This window comes from Hirundo rustica, chromosome 8 (assembly GCF_015227805.2).
Source record: "Hirundo rustica isolate bHirRus1 chromosome 8, bHirRus1.pri.v3, whole genome shotgun sequence".
Taxonomy (NCBI): Eukaryota; Metazoa; Chordata; class Aves; order Passeriformes; family Hirundinidae; genus Hirundo; species Hirundo rustica.
Genome location: NC_053457.1, coordinates 25,587,509 through 25,599,238, shown reverse-complemented (window position 1 = coordinate 25,599,238; position 11,730 = coordinate 25,587,509). Strand labels below are relative to the sequence as shown.

Sequence of the window (11,730 nt, the reverse complement as noted above, 5' to 3'; positions counted from 1 at the left end):
TACACAGTCTTCTCTGAGAAAACTCATGATTTAAAATGAGTGTAGATTCACAAAATCCTGATTACACAAATATTTACTAGGGAAACATTATACTCTTTTGCCTAAAAGACATTCAGATTCACAAAAGGGCAGGCTATATTATGCTCCTGCCTTATATTGAAAACTCAGCTGGTTAAGCCCACCTAATTCTGTTTCCCTCTCTGTATCCTCTTTCATTTCTTTTTCTCCCTTCCTACTCCATCACAGTACCCGTACTGTGTTGGCATAGTCCCTGTGGTGCTTCCATCATGCAGGGTACATCATACAGCATGTTTCAGGAGACAGGAATACTGTGGAGCCAGTAAGTCTCTCAGGACCACATTTTTCACAAGTAGTCTCTGATTGTGAGAGTGAAACCCTCCAGGGGAAAGGATTCCTGCAGATGGCAGATTATTGCAATCACTGTCATAAGGATTTACGTCCTTGACCAAGCCCATTATTTCCACCTGTCTCAGAACCTGCCCAGTCCCAAGTGAAGATTTGTGTACTCATCCACGTTTCATGCTGTTCCTGCTTCTCTTCTCAAGGCTATATAAATCCTGAGGAGGATTTGCTCCACCGCAACAGGTACCTAGAACTGGTATCTATTCTCTTCACTAGATTCAAGCATGTTCTTCCTGAGCCCAGAAACAAGAAACTCCCCCAACATTCTTGTGAATGTGCAGACCTGCCTTTGAGGTAGTTCCTCCTGGTGCAGAGGAAAACCCCTGTCTCTGCTCATCCTGGCAAAGGCAGAGGCTGAAGAGGCCAGCTAACACCTGCAGTATTAATTTGCTCTCATAAGTCATGTTTTATATTGCTAATGACTGCCTCCTGTTCCATGGCTCCCATGTCTCGCTCACGCGCCCTCTCCCCAGGGCAGGGACATGAGAACCAGGGGAACAGTCTCCTGACCAGGGAGTGTTGCAGCTCTCATGGAAAACACCTTCCCACCTCATGTTGGAGCTGGACATGAGGTATTGAAATATCAGATCAGGTGGTGCCTTGGGTCTGGGTACCCATGAGTGCAGGCTTTCCTTCTCTCATGGGCACAGCCATGGGGTTCAGCCACATCACACCAGCTTGTTTTTGTCTGAGTGTACAAACTCGAACTCGGTCCCTCTCCCAACTGAGAAAGCTATCCATTACATCAAAGGACAGCAGATTATTCTTTTGTGCCAAAGACTCCGGTTTCTTATCTCTGACGGCTCAATCATCGCATCATCTGTGGCAAAAAGATGGCTGGCAGCAAGATTAGATTACAGCGATTTAAAATGTCTCTCTCAGATAAGTGCAGACCATGAGTATTCAAAAGTACACATAATCAGATTGTAAACTTGACTATCACAGCTTGCTTCAGACACCAAGAGTACAAATAGAGATCAGACAAATTCTGGGAAGACAGGTCCATTAAAAGTCCTACTACATTATTACTTATTAAAAGTAAAGGATCAGATGCAGTTTCTGCTGCTGTTGGAATCTCCTAAACTAATAATTCCTGGAGACAGGGCTCAGGGGAAGGCTCATGCTGTATGTGTCTGTCCTGTACCCACCCACAAGGTCTGTGGTCCTCAGGTTGGACCCAGTACTGTCTCTCCACAACTGATTCCTGCGCACTTGCTGAAGACCTCATGGGTGCAGTGTGTTCACAGTGTATAAGGTGTGCTCCACCAGGCACACCCCTATCGCTCACTGGCCACTCATTACAATCCAGAGATAATCATCTGCCTAAAAGAGACGGCTAGATTGATTCTCTCCTTAGCCACTCATTGGCATGCAAATCTCTGTTACAATCCCAAGAGAAATTTCCTCTGACCTCTTATTAATTTCCATCTTCCAAGTTCTTTTTCTGTCTCACCTACTCATCTCCGAATTTCATTCCTTTAGATCAAAGCCTCCAAAAGAGACTTGTGCTGGGAAGGTGACGCTTTTTAGTTGATCCTCTGGGATAGATCTACCTGGTCAAGCTGTTGTACAGAAGATAAAGGATTGGGCTGATATTAAGGTAGCTCCACCTCCAATCATTACTGCTTCACTGATCATACTGTGACTCAGTTTCCTCCATTTATACAACTTATACAAAGTGGCCTTTGTGAGGAGCTTTGGGCTTAGTAAAAGAAAGGAGCTGTTTAAGTGTGAGTGTTAATTATTATTATTACCCGACAGGCTGTAACTAATAGTAACCATTTAGCTGGGAGATGTGGAAACAGGTATGCAGTTAATTGGTAGATTTAGCTGAGGTCAGGTGGTTACACTGCAGACAATCCATCATTGTTGTAAGCAGCATGAAGTTATGCTCAGCCTGAATTACTGTGAGTCTCCCTTCACCTCTGGTCTCGTGCTAATATCCCAAGATGTGTCACCAGTGAGCATTTGAGTGAAATCTCTAGAAGAATGTGGAACAAATCTGTAAATCGTTTTCTGAAATGCCTTGCCAAAAAAAGAAGAAAAAAAAAATCAATAAGGTCTTCCATGTCAGGAAGGAAACGTTAAAAATATTAATTAAAAAAATAAAGTCTCCAGTAAATCAAGAGCAACAAGGGGTTTTTTTTAAATTTTTTTCCTGCTGATAAACCACTGGAGGGGAATCTCCCTCTCCACCAAGGGCTGTCGTTTCATTTCCAAAAGCTTGTCCCTGTCTCCATCAGCATTTATGTGGGTACATCTCTGCCGTGCGTGAGTGATTTATTTAAGCAGCGGCAGCTACTGTAAACGACGGTACAGCGGAGCACAAGAGGAGGAGGGAACAGAGGGGTAGAAATGCGACTTTCCCTCTGTGAGAGCAAGCACAGGTGCCTATTCTGAGCAACTCCAGCGCACTTACATCAGTCAAGGGAGGAGGGAGAAAGAAAGGGTTATTTCAGAGGCTGCTCGGACATTTAGAGCCACTTAATTAATCGAATTAAAACATTTCCTCTGCGTAGACTATACACACACGCATGTACTGTTCCTTCACTTCGCACATCTGCTTCCAGTCCATGTGTGGCGGTTTCAGTATGGGGAGCAGGCTTTAGGGGTTTGAACTGATGGGAAGGAAACACAGCGGAGGAAGGGATCGGATGATAGGAGTTTAAAAGTTGGGATAAGTCCGGCTTTGGAGTATGCGAGAGAGAGGAGGAGTGAGTAACCAGCCACTCACGGCACAGGCACGGGGCGGCTGCGGGAGGAGTGTGATGCAGGAGCGGCGAAGTGAGAGGGAGCAGAGAGAGAGCGAGCGGGAGAGGAGCGAGCTGTGACTTCCACAGAGGCAGCCGGGAGAAATCACCAGCCAGGGTTTGCTTCTCTCTCTCTCCCTCTCTCTCCGATTTCAAATCAGCTCCTCCCCCGTGTGGTTGTGGCTTTGCCTTCCATCACAAGCCTGATCAGCTACGACAGTCTTGGGAAAAAAAAAAAAAAAAAAGGAAAAAAAAAAAAAAGAAAAAAAAAAGGAAAAAAAAAAAAAAGAGACAAAAGGAAAAAGTGCAAAAGAAGAAAAAGGAAACAAGAGGGGGAAAAAAGAGGTGGGAAGAAAGTAATCTCCTCTACCCCTCTGCTGCATCTAGCACAGAAGAGTCTGAAACTTTGCGGGGAGTTCTCGCCGTGTTTACCGGCGGCGGCTGAAGCGGCAGCGCCCGGCTCCCTCTCTGCTGCGCTCTCCTTCTTGCTCTTTCTCCCTCGCACTCATCAGCAGTCGGCAGCGATGGAAAAAGTTGCTGGCTGGTACACAGCCTGGCACGTTGCTCTCCTGTACTGGACATGGCTTTTCCTCTTCACTTACGGCTTTACCGGCGCAGAAATAACTTGCAGATCCTGCCGTTCCCAGGTGCAGCCGCAGCAGCAGCCGCAGCAGGGATTACTGATGCACTTGAGGACCGACAGAGGAGAAAAGGAGCAAAGGAGGTTCCTCGGGGAGAAGGGAGGCGAGAGAGGGCAAGAGGCCGGGACGGATGATGCCGGGACGGATGATGCCGGGACGGATGATGCCGGGCTGCAAGAGACCCTCTCCCCGGCTCCCGCGGGGATGGAATTCAGCGGCTGGGAGACACGGCGAGTGTCGAGAGAGCCGCAGAAAGTGGCCGGGGAGCGCCGTCCCCGAGCGGCAGCGGCGGCTCCGGCCCAGGACCGACCCCTCCGGGCCCTCCCCCGGCCGGGCTCGGTGCGGCGGCGCTGGGGCCGCAGCCCGCGGGGCTCCGCGGGGCCGGGGCCGGGCGGCGCCGCGGGGCGGGAGCCGGGGGACGGCGGCGCCGCCCGCTTCGGGCTGGAGGAGCTGCGCCTGGCCAGCACCACCTTCGCCCTGGCCGGAGACTCGGCGCACAACCAGGCCATGGTGCACTGGTCCGGCCACAACAGCAGCGTGAGTACCGCGGCCGCGGGCGGCTCCACCGTGATCTCCTTATTTCCCCTTCTCCCCCTTTTTCCTTTCCCCCGCCACCCCCCGATGTGTGTGTGTAATCGGGGGTGGGGGATGCTTTTTTTTTTTTTTTTTTTTTTTCCCCCCCTCCCCTTCGAAGAGGATTTTGCGCCTCCGGGCGCCGGGGATTGGCTTCGCTTAGCAGTGTGCAGTGGGGCAGAAGGGTTTCAAAAGGACCATTCTTCTGGAGTAAGAAAAACTTTCCGCTGCCCGCCCGCCCGCTGAGCGCATCCCCCTCCCGGCCCCCTTGTCCCTCGCCCCGGAGCAGAGCGGGATCCAGCGCTGCCACCGCCCGCGGCGCGACGCCAAGGGTCTCTTCAGGGGGATGCGCCTTCGCATCCAGCCTTTTCCCCAGGATAACCCTCACGGGCAGCCTGGGAGAACTCAGCTGGAAGGATGCCCAGGGAAAGCCCTTCTGCTGCTTCTCCTCCTGCCAGCTGTGGGGGCCCACGTCAGCCCAAGGGCTCATCCCCAGGCCCTGCTGATGTGGAGATGCTGGAGGGCTTCAGGACTTTGCCTCCAAAGTGTCTCTGTGTAGGGGATAAAGCTGCTTTTTGCCTCTTGTCGCCAAGGTGTTAAACAGGAGAGCTGTTTTCTCCTATAACCTGGATGTGTCTCAGGAACAGCATCAGAACAGCTCTGGCTTGAGTCAAGCAGAACAAAACTGGCCAGAGAAGTAGGTGACTGATTTTCAGGCTGAAGCCATAGTCATGACATCAAAGTTACCTGGTTAACTCGGGCATTGTATCCCTCCAGCCTGTGCTGCCGTGGTACCGTGAGCTGAGGGCTGAGGCCCAGGAAGGGAAGGGTAAATTGCTTGGAGTGCTTTGTGCCTGCCCTTAACTCTGCTTGTGGACCAGCAGAAGTGGAGGGATCTGTCTGTCCAGATTCTCCAGCTTTGCCTCTTAGAGACACCAAGCAGAATGCTAATGAGTGAGAAAGGGATGCCACCACTACGTGACTGCTGCCCATACAACTTCCCAGGAGAAACAGGGACTCACACTCTCCTCTAAGGTGTCTGCAGCTGAAATGCCAGAAGATTTCTGGCTGCTTGGCAGAAATCTTTGGCCTCCCTTTCAGCTTTTAGTACTAGGAGACTGATAACATTTTGAAATTATAGTCTAGTCATTATGAATTCCTTTTGGTGTAGATTATACTGAGCTACTCAATTTAGAATTGCAGGGGATGTCGTAAGGACATCACTGTGGGGTTCAGCCCTAGTTAATTGGGACATGGTTTTATGGTCTCATCAGGAAGTTTTTAATCAATTAATTGACAGGGGAATAGTTTTCATTTCCATTTTGAAGGACTTTCCCCTTTCTTCACAACTCAGCTAGGCTATTCTTAAATAGTTGTGGGAACAGAAGCTGCTTTGTAGGAATTCAGGTCTGTTCATACAAATTGAATTGAGGCTGACACTGGTTTCAAGTGACCCATTTGCTAAGAAAAAAGATTTCGATGTAAAAAGTCATACAGCAGGCAGCAGTTTCTCTGGTCTATCACTGCAATTATGTTTCACCTGTATGTTTTTCGAGACACATCTATTGTTGTATATGTATTTAGGTACACAGTATTTGTGTATGTGTTTGTGCCCACTGTGGTAGTGTGGGCTGCTGTTGTCAGGGACTGATTTACTTTCTGAGTGTGTTGGTGTACAAATGTTTTCAGGGAGCTGTGGGGAAATGTTTTGTGACTGTCCTTCCTGAAGAGCTGCAGGTTGCATTGTGCACAGGGATATTATGCTCCTGCTTCACCGCAGGGGCTCTGGCAGTGCTGTTCTGTTTCGTGCTGTGCTTGCAGCCCCCTCACAACACTCACTGAAGATGGGGCCCAGCAGGACTTAGGATGAACAACAGGCTTGTCCAGGCGCAGCTGAAGCAGTGGTGTGTGTTCAGGAGGAAGCCCAGAATGGCACCGACCCACTGTCTCTGTGTGGAGGTTTTGGGTACCCATCAGGGATGAAGTTGGGAGTGCGATGGGCTGGGGGTGAAACGCTTCCTTCAGGGTACAGCATACGTAGTTCTGCCTGCATGGGGGTTTCAGAGGATCCCAGTGTGCTGCTTGTGAGGATGCTGTGTAACCCCAGTGCCCTGTCTGCACTCCAACAGCAGCAGCTGCTGGCTTCCTGCTGGAGTTTCCATGCTGTGGAACAGGGATGCAGCACACCTCTTCTCATTTTCGTTCTTATGTGCTCTGTAAGTGCTGCTGTCAAACAGCTTTTGCCTTTTGCCCAAGCAGAGGGGCAGTGTGAAGAGGAGTTTTCAGTATCTGTGTGAGAACAGGAAAAATCAAAAGTAAAGCTCAAAATATTTGAAATCTTGTAAGGTGGAAAAACTGGAAAATTAGAGCATTGTCACCACCAAGTTTTCTATTGCAGTGTACCTTATTCTGTCAGCCACATTGTGTTTCTTTATATCCATATTTTGGTAGTGGTGTGGATATAATTGCAGTGCTGCTGTGGAGGAGAAAGGACTCCTGATTTCTGTATGGGATTGTTCTGGGTGTTTGCAGCTTCTCTCAGGCTTAGCTGTGATTTTATACTGAATGTGTGCACTGTGAACCTGATGGCATTTTGCTCTGAATTTGCAGTATGCTAAGCACAGGTGCAGTAAGAATAATAAATAATCATACAAGTTGTCCGGCTTTAACTCCATCAACTGAAATTGTTTTAGATCAGTGCTTATTTTGGCCCATCAAAGATTTTAGGTACTCCCTGGACAACTTGCTCTCCAGATCCACCCATATCCGGACACTTGGAGCATGCTCTGCTCCTCTGTAGGGACACAGTTCACATATTGTCTAGTCTGTCCTGTGTACCTTGTCTCACTGATGGAGTCAGCAGGAGTTCCTCAGAGGAGAGCATAGGTGTAAGGAGCCTGGCCTGTCAACTGACTGGTGAGCATCAAATCAGGAGTGTATCCAATATTATATTAAAACACAGGTGGGTCTCAGGCTTTCTCTGACTCCGTAGAAGTGAGTGAGGCCACACAAAGCTGTCCAGCATCTCCACAATCCTGAGCTCTTTCAGTCTGCAAGACAGAGAAGAGCGGCTGCAGCAAGAGTTGGTGCTGAAAATGGTCTTTGGTTGCACTGAGTGCCAGACTGTCCGGGATGATCCAAGAAGGTGTGACTGGCCCAAGCCAGCACCCTGCCTGAAATAATTCTGCCAATATAGTAAGAGCCTAGACTATTGAGTCTGTAAATGGGTCCTGGCAGTACCTACCTGCATTGATAAATCCTGAGCATCTTTCCACTGGCCCCTATAAAACTGCAGCAGAAGTTCACATGAGCTGAAATCTTTCTCAAATCTTGGCTACAAGGTGCACAAGTGAGATCTCCTGCCTTTTTGCACCACTGAGAAATGTCATCAATGGTGTGGAAATGGGCAGGTTTCCAAGCTCATGGAGATATCAAACACGTTGCTGATGCGGTGTATCCTGACACTGTAAGTTTGGAGTCTCTATAGCTCCCTTAATGCCATGTTATAGACTAGGGGAAAAGAGCTAGCAGAGATTTATGTGTGGAGCTAAAAGAGAGACCTGGTTTTAATGGAGAGAAACAAGTCTCTAGGTGATGTCCATAATGAGCTTTTGGGATACAGATGCTTTTCAGACCTTACAAAAAATGAAGACTGTTTCTGTCCTAAGCTGGCTTGGAGTGAGATCAAGACTTATTTATTCATTTGAAAGTATTCTAGAGAAAGAGCAAAAAAATTGGAGGAGGTCAAAAGGTAAGGGAGTTTGAGTGAGTGCCTTGATGCTACAGCTGGTGCTATAATATGGTGCTGTGAAGGAAAGCAGCATGGGTTTAAACTCATTTTTTAAATGGACACTGGACAAAGTGCTCTCCTGGGCTGGGTGTTGGTGTGGATCTCAAAGTGTGTGGCAGAGAATTTGAGCATGTACTTGGCTTTATACCTGGGGATTGGCTTTTACGTGAGCATGATACCTTTAAACATCTGGTTCAAGCTTCTGTGATTTATGTGGCTGGAAAGACAAAGCTGAGCTTCTCCTAGGTCCTCTACAGCAGCAGGTCCTCAGCAGACTGATGGAGATACGGAGGTGGAGCTGGGAGTAGATGCAAAACAAGCATGGCCAGACAGGTTTTATATTCTGTCCACAGCAGAACATCGATACAACTGAAGGGTCCAGTGCAGGATGAAGCCTGCAAGGTCATCATTGCTCTTGTCAGGTGATTGCACCAGACAGCAGGGGAAGAGTTAGGTCTCCTGTGGGAGAGCTTTTAGGCAAGATGAGACACTCAGTAGGTATTGCTTGCAAGATGTTACTTAGTGTTACTGACAGGACAAACTGGGCAGGGGCAAGGCAGAATAACAATGCACCTAAATATTTCCAGTGTCCTGGACAACATAATTGTGAATAAACTGTTATTGGATTTTCAGCTGAAGTGTTCAGACCTACTTTGTAAATGAGGAATTTCGAGAACGGCACATAGTACTGCATCTGACAGCCATGACTGATCAAACTACAAACATGTACTAAAAACTGGGGATCTATCATCATTCTATCCTTCACCCTTCTATTGCCTTCTTCCTTTCTGGGTAGCTGTTCCAAGCCTTTTTCTCCTGACTGTTGGAAACCTCTTTTGATTTCTGTTCTAATGTTGCCATTGGGCAATTTAGATTAATTTTTTTTTTCTCATTTGTGTGTGTTCCTTTTAATTGAAGTTATTTTCCCTCTCTGGCACTTACATCCCCTGGAATTATTTTACAGGCAGTGATGATATTCCCTTTCAGCCTCTGGTTTGCTAAATCAAGCAAGCACTCTTCTTTCTGTATCTACTAGCACAACAGGTTGTGGAGAGTGAACTCTGAATTTCTAGAAGTCAGGTTCCCAAGAACTCAAATTTGAATCTGACTTTGGCTTTTCATAAATTAAGTGAGAACAAATATATTCTTTTTTACATGCGAGGCAGTAAAAGCATTGCCAAAGTACCTTAAATTGCCAGTGTTCTGTTCAGTCCAGAATGGGGGACCATAATCCAAATGGGTTTTTTTCACATCTCACTTGGATACTTTGCCCAAATGCCATGCCCTTGCAAGAGGATATAGTTGACAACCTCTGCCTTTCTCTGGCTGGCAAAGCTCAGAGCTGTGGCTCCAAAGTAAAGCTATCAGGGGTGCCAGCATCATCCCACGAGTGACCAGCATTTTGTTGTGTGATGCTGTGACAGCCCATCACCCCCTTCCTCCCGTGGCAATTGAATCATTATAAAGGAGGAATTTTAAGGTAATGAATATGGATGTGGAGCCCAGAGCCAGATGCTCAGTGAGACCCACAGTGAGGAACAACCCCAGCATCAGTTTCTTCATATTGAGATTGATTCCTAGGGTGCTGAAAACAGCTCCCAAAAAAGATTCATGCAAGGAGGATGTTGATTATTAATATAATTCAGTGAGATGGAGTCTGTATTATGTACACATTACAAGAATATATAATAGTATTAAGAGTATAATGCACCAGATGCTGAGACTGTTTCAGGCTAATCTCTTGGTAGAGCTACTGAGAACATATTTTGGGAGGGCTGAATAAAAAGCGAGGAAACAAAAATGGGAATTTAAACCAGAAAAAAAAAAATCAAATTAAAATATTGTTTAAAGTCCCTTGTTTCAATTTTTTTTGTCTTCTTGATTATATTTAATATTTTTAGATAATAAAATACTTTTCATCCATTGTAGGTATGAAACCTCCTCTAAATTTCCTGTAACTGAGTAGGACTTTATTCCTTTAACCAGAGGTCTTGAGGGTTTTTTTGGTATTTATTTTCTCATGTGTGTGCTTAATTTTTTTAAAAAATGACTCAACAGCCATATATTTCTTTCTTCTGTGTTGCATTCCATCTCTAGATATATTTCTTGACTGGATAAAACAGGCTTTTCATATACAGAATATGAAATAGGATACATGGGAAATTGTTAATAAGAAGAGCTGTGCTCTGAGAGAAAGCAGTAAGTGAAAGAGAATCTGTGAGGACTAGAAGAAAGGCTTGTCATTGTGTGATGCTGGTCTCTGTGAAAGAATTTGGGAGACGGTGAGGAGGTTCTGCCACTGACAGGTGGGATATGCAAATCCCATCACAAGAGGAGATTAAGGAGAATAATGGAAGAGCTCTGACAGTTGCAACTGGCATTCATGCACTATCGAGAGGCTATAAACTGTGTAAAGCAATCGGGTTATAGCTTTCAATCTTCTTAATACAGTACTTTATAATAGAAAATGGGTTTCTCCCTTTCCTCCTGGCTTCAGATAAGACGTTTGTATTTCCCTAACCTGGCAACCATGGTGAAGTCAGTCCAGAGGGGGAAGCAAGGAGGTCAGAAGTCCTTAATTCATTCTGCAGGGGTTAGAGACCCATTCGGTTGTGACACAGCTTTACATGTGAGGGGCTGCAAGGTCAGCATTGGCCTTGGACAGTCTCACATCCTCTGGGCCTTTCAGACTACGTCAGAGTGAATACAACCCTGGCGTTGTGCAGAGCTTCAGCAAGGCGAAAGTAACTGCGCCATTAAAGACCTCTTTCTCTGGAACATGCTATTGTAGCTTAGCCAGAGCATTTTGTAGGTTCACATTGATTTTCCTTTGATTCCAAGGCTCCTGAGAAACAGCCTTCAACAAGCCCAAGTCGTGAAAGTTTAAATGCGACACTTTTTTGTTTTGAATCAGGCAGCAATTTTTGGAACGGATTTCCAATTCTTATATTCTACATTTGAAAAGAAATCCAGTGATACAAAAAACTTGATTCAGTGTGCTGGACAGAGGCTTCTAGGGACACCTGAGATGGCATTATCCTGGCTGCTGTTTCACAGGGTGAGGGCACCCTGTGGGAATTGTGTCCTACCTGATGTCCAGGTATGGGGATTGCAGAGCATCTCAAACTGTTTTTGTCTATATTTAGGCAACTGCCGTTATCTTAAAATCTGTGTGTGTACTGGATCCTGTTCATCCAGATGCAGAGCTGCATTCAGGTTTACATTTCCAAGGAGGAAAAAAAAAATAAGACTGACACAAGGTGCTTTTTTTTTTTCAATTATTTTTTTATACCTGGCCAACAAACCAAAAAATCAATGACTCCCACAGCTCTAATTGACATTTCTGTGTTAAATGAAAATGGACCTTGATTCCAATTCAAATGGCAGCACTGGGTAATAAAGTAATTATTTTGGAATTTTAAATGCACATAAAAGTTGATGCAGTAAAATGATTTTTGTGCCACTTGGAATTTTTTTTGGCTGTATCTTAAATCAAACAACAGTTAATGTAAGAGCCCTTAATCCCTAATTCTCGGTGCTGGTAACACAAAAA

At 46.2% G+C, this 11,730-nt stretch overlaps 1 protein-coding gene across 4 annotated transcripts in view; it reads left to right on the top strand.

Moving 5' to 3' along the window:
• Positions 1-3,491: 3,491 nt before the first annotated feature.
• The window catches only part of LOC120755975 (VPS10 domain-containing receptor SorCS1-like), a 268,145-nt gene continuing 259,906 nt past the window's right edge, over positions 3,492-11,730 (top strand). For 2 of the 4 annotated variants that reach the window (XM_040071621.2, XM_040071619.2), the window contains exon 1: positions 3,493-4,351. In XM_040071621.2, coding sequence (XP_039927555.1) covers positions 3,698-4,351 — 654 coding nt within the window. In that variant the 5' untranslated portion in view covers positions 3,493-3,697. Of the gene's footprint in view, positions 4,352-11,730 lie in introns of all 4 variants that reach the window. The other 2 variants (XM_040071624.2, XM_040071622.2) reach the window with 2 other exon arrangements.